Source organism: Macaca fascicularis, chromosome 2 (genome assembly GCF_037993035.2).
Source record: "Macaca fascicularis isolate 582-1 chromosome 2, T2T-MFA8v1.1".
NCBI lineage: Eukaryota > Metazoa > Chordata > Mammalia > Primates > Cercopithecidae > Macaca > Macaca fascicularis.
In genome coordinates, this window is record NC_088376.1 from 36,799,961 (window position 1) to 36,816,574 (window position 16,614).

Consider the following 16,614-nt stretch of genomic DNA (forward strand, 5'->3'; position numbering starts at 1 on the left):
AGGAGGGGGCTCTTTCACTGGCTTGAGGTATTTCCTCCAGAGCGGCTTCTCAAGGGCCTCCCATTTAAACCAGTTCCCTGATATCTTTAAAGACCTGATGTCCAGCCGGGATTATCTGACCCAGGGTGTGCTCCACCCCCTGGTCCATGCACGCCGCTCTTCTTGGAAATCCACTGCCGTTGCCCACCAGCCTAGAGAAAAGTCACCATTATGCTAGGCACAGGAAATAAGATAAAGCCACATCCCTCTAGCTCCTTCCCCTGGCCCATCTCCAGGGGACTCGGCTCATATCGGCAAGCCCATGTTGCTCTGAAAGATTCTGCTGAGCTCAGCGGGCCCAAGTCCCCCATGTACAGAAGGTAAAGGAACTCTGAGGTCATATAAAAAGAGCCAGGGCCAGCATGAGGGCCAGCCCTCAGGAGGCTCTCTCCACTGCACAGGCTGCAGAGAATGCTGGCACAAATGACCAACAGATGCAAAACTGTGCAGGCAAGGTAGAAGAAGCGGCTGTGGAGGTGACTCCCCATCCCATAAGGCTTAGAGACGCACATGTCCCCTACCTAACTCAAAAGCTCTGTAAAACCTAAAACAACCCACTAACGATGCAACAAAGTGGAAACAGGAAACAGGCTTTTTGGGGCCTTGGAACTCCCTGACAGAAGGCACCAGGTGAGATGCCAGTAGCCATCTCACCGACAGCAGTGATTCTCTAATGACCATGTTCCAAGGGCCCACAACCCTGCTCCTGACCAACTACTCAGCATTCCTATCAGTCACAGGCCCCAGCTATAAGCCTGGCCGTACAGAAGCAACCCAACTCCCTCTTGGGGAGGCTCCCCAGTTGTTGGCTTCCCCAATTCAAGGTCATCTTACTTCACAATGACACGCTAGTGAAAAATATTGGACTGGAAACGAGAGGTGAGGCTCCAGCCCAGAAGTATTAGCAACTCACAATGGGACTCTGGGACTCTGGGCAAGGCCTCCCTGTTCCCTGGGGCTCAGACTTCCCATTTGAACATGTGGGAGAGGTGGTGGGTTCATTTCTTAGACTTCAGCTATCATTTCTGTGCTTCTGGGAGCAAAGGGGGTCTGTGGAGCCCAGCAGGGGTCTCTGTTCATCAGGAATTCTGAGGGAGCCCAGATGTTCCCTGAAATTCACCAGAGACACTTTATTCACCAAACTCCTAGTCCTTTCTAAAGCTTTTGCAGACTTAGAATAATCAAATGTTTGTTGAGAACCTACCAGGGTCCAGGCACTTTGAGAGGCACTAAGGAAACATGAAGAAGTAAAAGAATTGTCTTCAAGCAACCATTTTTCAGAGACAGAAAGTGAGTCACAGAGAGGCCTCAAATTTTACTAAAGGCAACACAGCTAAGAATTCAACTCCCAGGCTGCCTGATCCCCACAGGTTATCTCCCAGGGCTCCAGGCCCGGTGAGACTAGCACTGGGATGTGAACACCACCAAAATCCCTTCCAGACACAGGGAATGGTCAGCTCCATGAAACTGGGATCTACTAAAACAGGCAATCAGAATCCAAGGCAAATGCTGGCTGGCTGAGAGGATCTTCTGAAACACCCAACCTGGCCCCCAAACCCATCTCCATATTGGGCCTGGACACTACCTTCTAACGTCCTTCTCTGAATCATCCATCTCAGGCAATGAGCATCAGCAGACAGGGGCCAGTCACATGACCTCCATAACCCTCATGTACACACAGCACGGTAGCACTGTTCATGGCCCACCCAATCCTCCCACAGTTGCCTTTCTTTTGGACCCCCTTGTCAGAGAGGGTCTGCAGAGCCAGAGCTGGGGTCCTGCCCGACAAGGACAGCCTTCTGGGGTCCTGCTCGGCAAGGACAGCCTTCTCCCAGAGCAGAGCTGACCAGAGCTCAGTTTGTCTCCCTGCAGCCCCATTCGAGAGGCCTCTGGAAGGATGCTCCGAAAGCCACTCCTTCCTACAGGTGGCAGAGGGGTCCCTGCTCTTCAATCTGGGCTTCCCGCCTCGGGACCAAGCTGGTTTTCAGAGATGTTTTCCTGGGGAGGGAGCCAGGCAGCAGAGAAGCAGTCTCCCCCTCCCCCAGCTCTGGCCGGCTGCCACGGTGACCTCCCCTCCCCCAAGAAGGGCGGTGAGCTGGGAGGTGGGGGTGGGAAGAATCCACCGATGCTCTCAGGAGGAGTGCTGGGAAGCAAGGCAGGGCGTGTCGCCTGGGCCTTTCTCTGCCCAGAGCCAGACTTCACAGCCTCTCGGTGTGAGCTGCCCCTGTATCATTCCCCAGATCGCCTCGAGTTGGGGTAGCCTTCACTGTCATTGCCAAGACCCCTGAACAGCAAGGAGGCTACCGAGCGCTGGCGAAGGGCACCGGGTCTAGAACCTTCTGTGCCCAGTCGGACGTGAGATAGGGGAGGTAGGCGCCCCGTTCCCTCATGGCCTGCACTCGCTCTTTGGAACAGAGACAGGTGCCGGTCTTTTCTCCCCGGTGGCTATTTGTCCCAGCGCCTGGACGTGCCCTTTCGCATGGTTACCGGCAGAGTCCGCAGGGAACCCCCCTCCAGTGCAGCGGAGTGGGGGTCGGCCAGACCCCAGTTTCGCTTCGTTCTCCAAGGGGGGCGCCCGTCGCTCTCCCCACCCCCGGCAGCACCCAGCCACCTGCGCGGTCGCCCGCAGCCGGTGCCGCAGTGTGAGCTAGCCAGCGAGCCCGGGTCCTTCACGCCCTGGTCCGCGCGGCGGAGCCAGCCGCCGCCCTCCGAGCTCCCTGCGGCGCCGCACCTGCACCCGCACCCCGGGCCCCCCACCCAGAGCCCACCCTCACCTCCACCCCGGGCGCCAGCACCTCCTCCGTCCTCACCCTTGGCCCCTCCCCAGTCCGACCCCGCCCGAGCCGGCCCCGACCTCCCCATCCCTGTCCCTCTCCTCTATCCTGACACGGAGAGGCCTTTCCGAGCCGCGGCCGGTGGTCCCAATGGGGTGGGCGCTTGGGCGACGGGGGTCGACTCGGCGACAAGCCAAGAGATTAAGCCGGGTACTTACCGCTCTGCTCCCCTAGGAACACCAACTTGAATTTTCTCAGTGGATTCCCAAAATCTCCCCCTGCGGACATGGTGGTGGCAGCCGGGGCCGGGAGAGGAGGAGGAAAAAGCGAAGGAGCAGGGAGGGGAGAGGAGGAGGGCGAGGGGAGGCGGCCGGCGGTGCGGGAGCCGGAGGGGGAAGGGCTGGCTGTGCGCGTCCCTGACTCCCCAGCTGCGTCCCGGCCCCGGCCTGCGGCTGCGTGTCCGGCGGCGGCGGCGGCGGCGGAGGAGGAGGAGAGGGAGGAGTAGGCGGAGGAAGGCTGGGGCTGGGCTGCTGCGGGCGGCACTGGCTGCGGTGCGAGGGGCGCGCTCTTTACGCCCGAGGCGCGGCGTGGGGAGAGAGGCGCGGGCGGAGCGGGGCGCAGGGACGGCGCGCAGGGACGGCGCGCGGGGCGGAGGAGCGCTCTCTAGAGCCGCGCCAGTCGGCCCCCTCCCGCCTCCCTCCTCTGCCGGCGCCTGCGCTCTGCGCTCTCCCCAGCCTCTGATGTCATGCGGGGCCCGCGGCGCTGCGGGGCTGGGGGGCGTGCGCCCGCCCACCCGAGTCCGCACCCGGGCAGGAGAGAACCTCCTCGCTGTACCCCTGAGAGGCCCCCGGGTCGGACCGTCTCTCACTGCCCCGCTGCGTCTTTCTCACTCTACCCCTCTTTCGATCCAGAAAATGACACGAAATTGTCAGGGGACTTTTGTTTCTGGTCTTTTAAACCTAGATGCCAGTCCCTTTCTCCACCTCGCGAGACACCGATGCACAGCGCAGTCGTCCGACAGGGCGGAAAGGAACGAAGGTGGGGGAGAGCCAGGGTGTGGCGAGGCGCTTCAGGGCGGGCAGACCTAGGGAAACCTGGCGTACTTGGCGCAGATGGAGCTCGACTCTTGCCCCGTGTGGCTTCTAGCCCGCCCTCCCCTCTTGAGGCCTAGACCGTTTATTTGGGCGGCCTCTTGTGGGGTCTGTGGGTGCCCCCGCAGACCTGGCCAGCGAGAGAAGAGCTGCCAATATAGGGCGCGCCTACCTCAAACCAGCTGTTCATTTGGATCATTTTATGCTAAATCATAACCTGCCCCATGGGAGAGAAGGAACGGTGACACTCTGAATGCCAGTGCCACTATCTCCAGGACAGTGCAGTGCCCTGCGTTTCTTGATCCTGGGGTCGCCAGGCTGACAACGCCACTCCCCACCCTGGCAATTACGTGTATCTGGACAATGAGCTCTCTGAGGACACGTGGGTGACCTCTCCTTGGCCTCTACTCGCCTGGTCCATCAAGGCACGCAGACCAAGCTGTGAGTGGGTAAGAGCAAAGAGCAGAAGCCAAGCGCTAGAAACACTCCCAGGACAGCCCGAGCCTAAGGCATGCTGGTTAATTGAGGTTTGACAAAGCTGCCCCTTACTCTTCTGCCACAGCGCGGTCTTGTTCGTTTATGGCTGTTCAGTGAGCATTTATTTGAGATAATAGTCTGCATGTTGGTGAACACGATGGTGTGTGCACGCATGTGTTATACAAAGAGAAAGAGGAGTGAGACACAACCTTCATCTCCAGATTTCTCGGACACTTGTTACCCACTTTTTGACTGATGGGGCTTGCTTGGGCAAGCCTGTCTGTCTCCCTGGTGTGCTCACCTCGAATCTCTCTTCTATTTCTTGTTAAAAACTTGCCCGCAAGTTCCATAAAAGCAGTCGTCCTGAGGACATAGCTCAGAGTTTAAGAAATAGTTGTTGAATGTTCCAATGAACATCTAGAACTCAAATCAAAATAACTCCTATTCTCATAATCACCTTTAGTTTGGAACGTCAAGGGTTGTAAGTCATCACCTAGAATATCTGCCCCATTGTGGCTGGCACCAGGCTCAGGGTAACCCTCCAGACGCCCACCCACTTCTTTGGGGCTCCTGCTCTCTTAGGAGACCATATCCAGCTTAGGGCTGAAGAAAGCTCTAGAAGGAGAGGAGACTCCCAAGTCACAGCCTGTTCTGTCTCTGTAAGTGATCCCTCCAAAGAAGGGCCAGGGAGCTACTGGCCAAGGTACCCAGCCATGCAACACTCCTCCAACCTGCACCTTCTCCTAACATCTGGTGCTGTCTCCCTGTACCTTCTCATCCTGACCTGAGGAGATCATCGGTGGCAAGACAAAGCAGCTGAGGTGTGCCAGAAAAGGCAGCATCTTTTGGGTAAGCCTTGGCAAGTCCTGTACCTCCTCTGATCATCTGGTCCTGCATATATAAGGTGGTATGGCAGTAGGGGAGGGAAGTTTGGGGCAGGGCCCCTCTGGGCACCTCTAAGCCTCCAAGTCATCCCATATGCTTACCAGGTCCAGCTGGGCTAATTATGGTCCAGCTTACCTTGGGGGACTCTGTCATAATCTGCCAGTTCAAATGACAAAAACCCGGCTCCGACTACTGGGCTGGCTTATGTAGCTGGAGCAGATACTGGCATTGTCTCAGAATGCAGTCATCATGCTGTGGAAATGAGAGCCGTAGAGACTCCAAGTTTGCTCTGCTCCAAGTCTCTCTCCTCCAACTATCATTGATTGTCTCTCTTGATTTTGGGTCTTGTCCTTAACCTGCCCTAGAGCAGACAGGCTTTCTCCAGGTGGAAGATGTTGCCACTAAACCTCAGCTTGGCAACCTCACTAGAAAGAGTTTCTTCCAAATAGCATCTGTGTGTTCCATTTTTAAAAAATCTTTAAATCTTCCTATTTAGTATGTGCTGTGTATATGTAAGTTACAAAGAAAACCCATCACTATGAGTGCCCATTTACCCTCTACACAACTGGAGGCTCAAATATTACAGTACTTTTCAGGTCCCCAGGTGTTTTCTTCTCCTTCCTCTTCCCCAACTTGGAAATCCAGAATCTTGGCTTTTCTTTGAGTTTTATCACATTTGGATGTGCCCTTCACAATACTTTGTTTTGTTTTGCATCTTTTGAATCTTATGTAAGGTATCAAACTGTGTATTCTGTCCTGACTTGCATGTTTATTAACATCATGTTTCTGAGATCCATTTGTTAATTCATGTAGCAGCAGTTCTTTCATTTTCACTGCTGGTTAGTATTCTACTTATGCCCCAATTTTTAAATGATTTTCAGTAAAATGTGTCATTTAAAATTTTTATTTTATTTTCTTAGTGTTGTTATTATTTTTGAGATGGAGTGTTGATCTGTCACCAGGCTGGAGTGTAGTGGCACCATCTTGGCTCACTGCAACCTTTGCCTCCCGGGTTCAAGCGATTCACCTGCCTCAGCCTCCTGAGTAGCTGGTACTACAGCCATGCACCACCATGTCCAGCTAATTTTTGTATTTTTAGTAGAGCCAAGGTTTCACCATGTTGGCCAGGATGGTCTCAATCTCTTAACCTCATGATCAGCCCACATCAGCCTCCCAAAGTGCTGGGATTATAGGTGTGAGCCACCATGCCTGGCCTTTTAAAAAATTTTTATTTTAAATAATTGTATTTAATAATTTTTATAATCTCACATAGAGATTATAAAAAGCACTACAGGGAGTTTCTATGTATCCTGCACCAAGCTACCCCAATGATAACATCTTACATAACCGTATTAATTAGTAAAACCAGGAAATTAACATTGGAAAATGCACTCAGTTTTGTTTCTGCTATTAACAAACAATGCTGCTATCAACATTCTTTCCATGTTTCTTGATGCCCCTGTGAAGTTTTTCTAAGATATGTGTCAGCAGGTAAATTGTGTTATAAAAAGAAGTGTACGTTTAATTTTGTGCAAAACTATTTTTCAAAGATATTCGTCAGATCATATAGCACTACAGCATCATCTATATTTTTCATTTTCTTCAAGATCTTGGTTTTCCTCAGCCCTTTGCTGTTATATATATATATAAATATATATATATTTTTTTAATTAAACTTTTTGAGATCGTTGTAGATTCACCAACAGGAAAAAAAAAAAAAAAAAAAAAAGACAGATCTGTGTATCCTTTATCTAGTTTTCCCCAAGAGTAAGATCTTGCAGAACTATATACTACAATATCATAATCTGGATACTGGCATTAAGACAGTCAAGGTACAGAACATTTCTGTTCTGTGCCTTGACATACAAAGAGCCCTCCTGTTCCCCTTTTATAGCCACGCCCACTTTCCTCCCACCCTCAACCCCTTCCTAACCTCTGGCAACCACTAATCTGCTCTTCATTTCAATAAATGTGTTATTTTGAGAATCTTATATAAGTGGCATTACACAGTATATCACCCTTTGGGAGTGGTTTTTTTCACTCCACCTGGCTGGAGCACTCAAATATTACGGTACTTTTGAGGCCCTCAGGTGTTTCTGCCCCTCCCGCTCTTCCCAGCTTGGAAATACAGAATCGTGGCTTTTCTTTGAGTTTTTTTAATCACATTTGGATGTGTCCTCCAACAATACTTTTTTGTTTTACATCTTTTGAATTTTATATAATGTCTCAAACTGTATATTCTGTCCTATGACTTGCATTTTTCTTAACATTATGTTCCTGAGATCCATCTGTTGATTCACATAGCAGCAGTTCTTTCATTTTCCCTGCTGGTTACTATTCCACTGCCTGTCCTATTTTTTTTCACATAATTCTATGGAGATTCACCCAGGTTATTGTTTGTAGCAGTAGTTAGCTCCCTTTTACTGCTGAATGGCATTCCATAGTATGGATATACAGTTTGTTTAACCACTCACCTGTGGAAAGGCATCTGAATTATTTCCAGTTTGGGGCCATTACAGATAAAGCTGTTATGGACTATCATGTAGAGATTTTTGTGTGAAAGGAAGTTTTTATTTCTCTAGGATAAATGCCCAGGAGTGCACTTGCTGGGTCCTATGCATGTGTGTTTTTTAAAGGAACTGCCAGACTTCCAGAGTGACTCTACCGCTTTCCACTCCCCGCCAGCAATGGATGAGTGATCCAGCCTCTTCTCACCCTCACCAGCATTTACTGTTGTCAATATTTTAAGCCTTTCTGAGAGGAATGTAATAATATCTCACTGTGGTTTTAATCTACATTTCCAATGACTGATGATGTTCAACATCTTTTCATGTGCTTAATTGCCATCTGTATATCCTCTTAATGAAATGTCTGTTCATGTCTTTTGTCCATTTTTAAATTAGATTATTTTCTTTACTGTTAAGTTTTGAGAGTTCTTTATGTATTCTAGATACTAGTTCTTTGTCAGATATGTGATTTACAAATATTTTTTCCTACTCTGCTGGAGTGCAGTGGCACAATCATGGCTCCCTGCAACCTCAAACTCGTAGGCTCAAGTGATCCTCCTGCCTCAGCCTCTTAAGTAGCTATGACTACAGAGGTGCGCCAGCACACCCAGCTAATTTTTAAATTTTGTTTTTATGAAGACAAGGTCTTGCTATGTTACCCAGGCTGGTCTTGAACTCCTGGCCTCAAGCAACCCTATCACCTCAGCCTCCCAAAGTGCTGGGATTACAGGCATGAGCCACCACTCTGAGCAATTTAACAAGGTCTCTTTCAAAGCAAAAGTTTTTGAGTTTGATGAAGTCTAATTTATGGTATTTTCTTTTATGAATTGTGCCTTTTGGTGTCATGTCTAAGAACTCTTTACTAAGACCTAAGTCCCAAAGATATGTTCCTATGTTTTTTGAAAAAAAATTTAAAAATAATTTTATGTCTTCCATTTATGTTCATGGTCCATTTTGAGTTAAATTTGTATGAGGTGTAAGATTTAGGCTGGAGGGTTTTTTGGTTGTCTGTTTTCGCATTTTTGCCCATGGATGTCCAGTTGCTACAGCACCATTTGTTGAAAAGATTCTATTTTCTGTATTGAATTTCTCTTGCACCTTTGTCAAAAATTTGTTGGTCATTATTACTGTGGGGTGATGGTGGAAGTCCAACCGCCCCACATGGTCTATGCTGACATTGCAGGTGGGAGGCCTTGGTACTGCCCACTGGAGGCAAAAGTCCTGGCTCCCATCTTGACCGTCTGTGATACCCCCATCCCAGCCAAAGAGTTGGGGCATCTTGATATAGTCTGGTGATGCTAGAAGTCTATATTCATCACTTAGACTTTCCTCACTAGGTAGGTGTGGGGTGGGAACAGCGCAGTTTTTTCTGTAGTGTTTGGCTGGAGTAAAACAAACCCTTCCTGGTCCTTTGACTAGAGAGATCAAACTTTTATTGGGGCTTGATTTGGGCCTGTGCTTATTGATGTGTCTGGGTTGCCACCTTCTTCAGCTCCAAGACCCAAATATATATGAAGTAAAAAGAAAACCCAAAAAGCTCATCACTGCTTCATCCCTTGGGACCCAGGGTCTCTAACTGGTTCTTCCTTCTTTCCTCCACCTTTCAGAGTTTTCTTATGTTTGTTTTACTCACAATATCCAGAGTACTCAGTTATACCTAACAGGAGGAATAGAGAAGAATATCCCTACTTCATCTTTCCATGTGCACATTTATATATAAACTTATATTTAAACATAACATACAGGCATAGAAGTCAACAAATCACAAGTGTACAGCTTAATGAATTTCAATAGTATGAACGAACATATCCTTGTAACCACTGCTCCCGTCAAGAAAAAGAATGTTACCCATACCCCAGAATACCCCTCCCAGTCATTACACTGCATTTTCCACATCATACCCCTCCCAGTCATTACACTGCATTTTCCACATCATACCCCTCCCAGTCATTACACTGCATTTTCCACATCATACCCCTCCCAGTCATTACACTGCATTTTCCACAAAGGAAATAACTTTTCAGATACATCAGCATAGATTGGTTTTGCCCATATTTGAATTTTAGATGAGTTGAGTCAAACAATATGTACTCTCTTTGGAATCTCTTTCGTTCAGTATTGGGTTTGTAAGATTCAGCCATAGTATTGCATGTAGCCAAAATAAATTCATTTTCACTGCTGCATAGTGTTGTATTGTATGAATACATCACGGTTTATTTGTCCATTCTACTGTGGAAAAATATTTAGGTTGTTTCCAGTGTTTGGTTATTACAAATTTTGCTGTTATGAAATTCTTATACATGTTTTTGGTGAGCATACGTACATGTTTCTTCTGGGTACACCTAAGTGTGGGGTTGCTGAAGCATGTATTTTTTCGGATTTAGTAGGTATTTCCAGCTTTCCAAAGTGGTCATATAAAGCATTAGTTGTATGTAGGAGTTCCAGTGTTTCATATCCTTCCCAACACTTGCTATTTTATCAGTCTTTTAATTTTAGATATTTTGGTAGATTTGTAGTGATATCTCACAGTAGTCTTATCTGCATATCTCTGACAACTAGTAGTGTTGAGCACCTTATCTTATGTTTATTATCCATTTAGATATTCTCGTAAGGAAGTGTTTGTTCAAGTATTTTCCCATTTTTCTATTGGGTTTTCTGGTCTTTTCTTATTGGCATGCAGAGTACATTATGTTTTCTGGTATTTTTAATAATATGTATGACAAGAATCTTTTTTAAATCTGGATTGCCTTTTTACTTTCTTAATGATATCTTTTCATGAACAGATCCTTTTTTAAATGTAGTCAAATGTATTGTTTTCTTTATTGTTAGGACTTTTTGTGTCCTGTTTAAAAAACTTTTGCCCACTCCAAGATCATGCAAATATTATACTTCATTTAGTAGAAGTTACATTGTATTACCTTTCATATTCAGGTTACAGAACACCTGAAATTGATCCACTTTTTACCATAAGGATATCTACTTGATGCAGCGACATTTATCAACTTTTTATTGTCCTTTTCTGCAAAAGGTACTGCAATCGTACCTTTTTCATAAACCAGGTGACTATAAGTGGTCTGTTTCCGGACTTCTTTTCCGTTAAGTCTGTTTCACTTTCATTGGGCCAACACCACACTCTCTAAATTACTATAGCTATGTTGTAAGTAGTGTAAATTAATCTTCGAAAATTGTCTTGTTTCTTTTTTATATTTTCCACATACATTTGTGAAACAGAGTCTCAATTTCCAAAGTCACACACATACACACATACTACAGACTCCTCTGAGACGGTTTTGATTGAAATTTCATGGAATCTAGGGATCAGATTGGGGAAAGTTGACATCTTTACAATATTGAGTTTCTCAACCCATGAACACAGTATTTGCTTCCACTTATTTGTATCTTTAATAATGTTTTGTAATTTTATGTAGAGGCCTTATCATGGATTGATCTTATTGATCTTATCCAGTATCATGTTAAATTCACTTATGTATTATAGTAGGTTATCTATAGATTCCTTTTGGATTTTCTACATATACAATAATGTCATATGATCAGTTTTAAAAATTTTAGTCATTCTAATAGATGTATAGTGGTATCTTATTGTGATTTTTAAATTACATTTTCCCAATGAGTAATGGTATTAAGCATCTTTTCATATATTTATTAGCTATCTATATATCTTATTTGATTGTAGTTACAGTTTAAACATTTGCCAATTCTTTTTTAGTTATTTGTTTTCTTATTGTTTGGTTTTGAAAATTCTTTTTTTTTTTTTTTTTTTTTGAGCTTTTTTCCAGCTCACTTTGTCACCCAGCTGGAGCGCAGTGGTGCAATCTGGGCTCACTGCAGCCTTTGCCTCCCAGGCTCAAGTGATCCCCCCACCTCAACCTCCCAACTAGCTGGGACTATAGGTGCATGCCACCATGCTGAGGTAATTTTTACATTTTTTGTAGAGACAGCATCTCGCTATGTTGCCCAGACTGGTCTCAAACTCCTGGGCTCCAGCCATCTGCCCACCTCAGCCTCCCAAAGGGCTGGGATTACAGGCGTGAGCCACTCACTGTGCCCAGCTGAGAATTCTTTAATATATTCTGCTCACAAATCATTTCGGGGAAGTGTTATGGTTTCATCAGTTTTCTGAAACAGTGTGTAGAATTGGCATTACTGTTTCTAAAGGTTTGGTAGGATTGACCAAGGAAGCTATTTGGTTCTTTTCTTTGTGGGAAGGTTTTTAAAAATATGTTAAATTTCTTCAATAGATATTAGACTCTTTAGGTTATCTATTATTTTCTTAAGGTACGCTTGGCAGTTTGTGTCTATCAAGGGATTTGTCTATTTAAGCTGTATAATTTATTGATGTATAGCTGTTCAAATATTACCTTATTATCATTTTAATATGTCTAGAACCTGTAGTGATATCACCTCTCTTGTTCCAGATATTGGTAAGTTGTGTATTTGTTCTTTTTTTCCAACATTCTGTCTAAAAGTTTACTGATTTTACTGATTATCTCAAAGAATAAACTTTTGGTTTTATTGATTTTCTCTATTATTTTCTCTTTTATTGATTTCTGTTCTTGTTTTTATTATTTCCTTTATTCTCTTTACTCTGGGTCTAATTTGTTCTTCTTTTTCTACTTTCTTATAGTGGAGGCTGATTTATTGATTTAAAATTTCCTTTTCTGATATTCACATTTATTGCTCTAAATTGCATTCCAAGTCTTAGCTGCATCTCACCAGTTTTAATATGTTGTGTTTTCATTTTAATTCAGTTCACAATCTTTTCTAATTTTCACTTTGATTTATTCTTCTATCTATGGTGGTTACTTTTTAGAACAGTATTATTTATTTTACAAGTATTTGGAGATGGTTAAGAAATAGTTCGTTATTCTGATTTTATTTCATTGTGATCAGACACCACAGTTTGTGATTTATATCCCTTAAATTTATTCAGGCTTGTTTTATATCCCTGAATATGGTCCATCTTGGTAAATATTCTGTGTACATTTGAATAGACTGTATATTCTGCTGTTGTTAGGTGAAATGTTATACAAATATAAATTAGATCAAGTTGGCTGACTGTATCGTTCAAGTCTTGTATATTCTCACTGATTTTCCACTTTTATTACTTACTGAGAGAGGGATTTGGAAATCACCAGTTATCACTGTGGACTTGCCTATTTCTCCTTGCCGTTCTATCAATTTTGGCTTTGTGTGCTTTGAAACTTTGGTATTAGCTGCATAAAGGTATAGAACTTTTATGCTCTCTTGATAAATTTGATGCAGGGCAGAAGAGCCCCAAAGGCGAGCTTAGCCCGTGAGGGTTCTTGGCTTTGCCCAGGAAAGAATTCAAGGGCAAGCCAAAGGTAGAAGAAAACAGCTTTGATGAACAGGCAGTGATACAGCTCTAGTGGTGTTAGAGCTCCATGACTGCTCCTGCAGAACAATGCTGTCCCAAAGGCAGAGTAGCAGCTCAGGGCAGTTTTGCAGTCATATTTATACCCATTCCAAATTGCATGCAGATTAAGGGGTAGTTTATGCAGGGAAGGGGTAGTAACTTTTGAATCATTGGGTGCCATGGAAAGGGGTGGTAACGCCCGGGTGTTGCCATGGCAACAGTAAATTGACATGGCACACTGGTGGGTGGGTCTGATTGAAAGCTGCTTTCACCTGGGTTGTGTTTTAGCTAGTCCTCAATCTGGTCCGGTGTTGAGCCCTCTGAAGTTGAGTCCTACTTCATACCTAAAATTGACCCCAATATCCTTATAAAATGACCCTTCTTATCTCTGGTAATGTTATTTCCTTAAAATTTCATTTTGATATAAATATAGTCACTACAGTTAACTTTTTATAGTTTTAGTATAGTATATTTTCCAATCTTTCCCTTTTTAAGCTATTTATATATTTTTCCTGAAAGCGTGTTTCTTGCAGGTGGTATATATGAATATTTGGGTCTTGCTTTTTTTGTCTAAACAGACAATATCTGCCTTCAATTAGAGTGGTTAAAAAATTTACATTTGGCCGGGCGCGGTGGCTCAAGCCTGTAATCCCAGCACTTTGGGAGGCCGAGACGGGTGGATCACGAGGTCAGGAGATCGAGACCATCCTGGCTAACACGGTGAAACCCCATCTCTACTAAGAAATACAAAAAACTAGCCGGGCGAGGTGGCGGGCGCCTGTAGTCCCAGCTACTCGGGAGGCTGAGGTAGGAGAATGGCGTGAACCCGGGAGGCGGAGCTTGCAGTGAGCTGAGATCCGGCTACTGCACTCCAGCCTGGGCTACAGAGCGAGACTCCATCTCAAAAAAAAAAAAAAAAAAAAATTACATTTAATGTGATTACTGATAGTATTGGCTTTAATTAAATTTATCAAATGCTATTTTTTTCCCATTTGTCTAATCTGTTCTTTGTTCCTTTCTTCCTCAATTTCTACCTTCTATTGGATTGAGAATTTTTTTTATGATTCTGTTTTATCTCCTGTGTTGGCTTGTTAGCTATAACTCTTTGTGGTGTTATTTTGGGGGTTACAATAGGGTTTATAGTTTGCATCTTTGATTTAGCATAGCCTATCTTCATATACTATCATACCACTTTACCTATAGTACAAGATCCTTCCAACAGTATACATTTGGTTCATGAGAGAAATGTAAACAAATGTAAAGTTACAATATTAAATCATAACTGTGTGTAATTATTGTAGTACATGCTGTACTGCTGTAATAATTTCATAGCTACCTCTGTTGCTGTTGCAGTGATCTCAAGTTTTGTATTTACCTAAAATACCATATGAAGCTAATCATATAAATATACTAATAATATTGTCAGTTTGTGGTCTAAAAGATTAAATTGAATTTGTGATCAGAATATTTTCAATATTTTATATTTATCAAAAAATAATTTCAGCTAGATACGCATAAAATTAGTTTCTAACAATGGAAGATGCTGCAGCAGTGTTAAGTAAATAATCTATACTTGAAGTTTAAAACTAGAGACTGATATTTCAAGATTTTTTTAAACAAATGTTAGTCAGATATTCAATAATCAAAGATAAAAATGTCAGTGGGATTTAAGTTTTCTTACTGGTATTACACTGCATGTGAATCATCTTAATTTGAAATGTCAAGGAAAGAATAAAGCTTACTTATGACCTAGCTAGAAGTAAGATCTTCTAGCTTACTTCTAAGTAAGGTTAGAAGTAAGATAGGTTCAAGAATTTATTTTTTCTTTATTTTTTCTTTTTTTTTTCTTTTTTATTTTGAGGCAGAGTCTCACTCTGTTGCCCAGGCTGGAGTGCAGTTGCACCATCTCAGCACACTGCAACTTCCACTTCCCAGATTCAAGCGATTCTCCTGCCTCAGCCTCCCAAATAGCTGGGTTTACAGGCATGTGCCACCATGCCCTGCTAATTTTCAAGAATTTATTTTGAAAGTGCAATCTTTCATAATATGTACAAAATAATAATAGCGATTTGACACATTTTTCTAAAATGAATCAGTATGCACAAGATTTTAATTGTAATTGTTACCATTATGTAAACTGGCTGCAAAGACTATAAGAAAATTTCGAGGAATACTTTTTAATGTTGATAAATTTGGAATTGCCTTTTAATTTATATAATACTCCTTTGATGTGATTTAATAATACTGAGTTGACATAGGTTATTGAATTTTCTTAATTTAGATCTAATTTTGAAACCAATATGCTTTTGCTTTAAAGTCAAATTAATTCTTCTGAAAAAAGATGAACTGGTTTTGTCAGTATGAATGCAAATATTAAAGAAAAAGTATAATATTGAAGGAAAATATTTTAGTACTGAATTCAGTTATTAAAACACTTTAATGTATATTTGAAACAATTTAAATATGTGAGTCTACTCTTATCTATAAATTCTATGAAAATATTGCATCCAAATTGAAATGTGCTATAAATGTAAAACTACACACTGGATTTCTAAGACTTCATATTTAAAAAACTGTAAAATGCCTCTTTAGTAATTTCTTATGTATTTGTTACATATTGAAAAAATAATAATTTAGTTTTATTGGGTTAAATGAAATACATTATTAAAATTAATTTCACCTGCTTCTTTTACTCTTTCTAATGTGACTACTAAAAAGTGTAAAATTGCATACCTGGTTCACATTATGCCATTCTGTAGAGTCAAAATTCATTTAGGTTTACTTACATAGTTACCAATTTGTTGTTCTACCTTCTTTCCTGCATCTCCTTCTTTCTTCTGGGACCAATTTCATTTTGCCTAATAAGGTCTTTAAGTGTTACTATGGAGTTGTCACTGGTGAATTTTCTCAGTTAAAAAAAAAAAAATCTTTATTTTGGTTTTAATTTTGAAAGATATTGCTGGGCATAAAATTCAAAGTTGCAGTTATTTTCTTTCAATGCTTTGTAAATATTTCATTGTTTTCTGACTTCCATTGTTTTTGTTGAGAAGTCAGCCTTTGGTCTAACTGTTGTTCCTTTAAGGGGGAATCTGTCTTTTATTCTCTGGCTGCTAAAGATTTTCTCTTTACCTTGGTTTAGGAAATTTGATGTGCTTTGGTATGTTTTTCTTTCAGTTTCCCTGGTTAGAGTTCTTAGAGCTTCTTGAATATATGGCTTGCTATTTTTCATCAGTGTTGGAAAATTCTCAGACGTTATCTTTTTTTTTTTTTTTTTTTTCTGGAGACAGAGTCTCACTCTGTCACCCAGGCTGGAGTGCAGTGGTGCGATCTTGGCTCATTGCAACCTCCGCCTTCCAGGTTCAAGTGATTTTCCTGCCTCAGTCTCCCCGTGAGCTGGAATTACAGGTGCCTGCCACCACGCCCAGCTAATTGTTGTATTTTTAATA

At 43.1% G+C, this 16,614-nt stretch overlaps 1 protein-coding gene and 1 long non-coding RNA gene across 3 annotated transcripts in view; one reads left to right on the forward strand and one right to left on the reverse strand.

Moving 5' to 3' along the window:
• RAB6B (RAB6B, member RAS oncogene family) overlaps positions 1–3,451 on the reverse strand; it is a 68,630-nt gene extending 65,179 nt beyond the window's left edge. For both annotated transcript variants that reach the window (XM_005545796.4, XM_074031060.1), the window contains exon 1: positions 3,032–3,451. In XM_005545796.4, coding sequence (XP_005545853.1) covers positions 3,032–3,101 — 70 coding nt within the window. In that variant the 5' untranslated portion in view covers positions 3,102–3,451. The remainder of the gene's footprint in view (positions 1–3,031) is intronic.
• Positions 3,452–3,552: 101 nt separating this feature from the next.
• On the forward strand, positions 3,553–9,956 carry LOC141409630 (uncharacterized). Its single transcript, XR_012430708.1, has 2 exons — positions 3,553–5,230; positions 7,849–9,956. It is a non-coding gene; the product is annotated as an uncharacterized lncRNA (long non-coding RNA).
• The last annotated feature ends 6,658 nt before the right edge of the window (positions 9,957–16,614 follow it).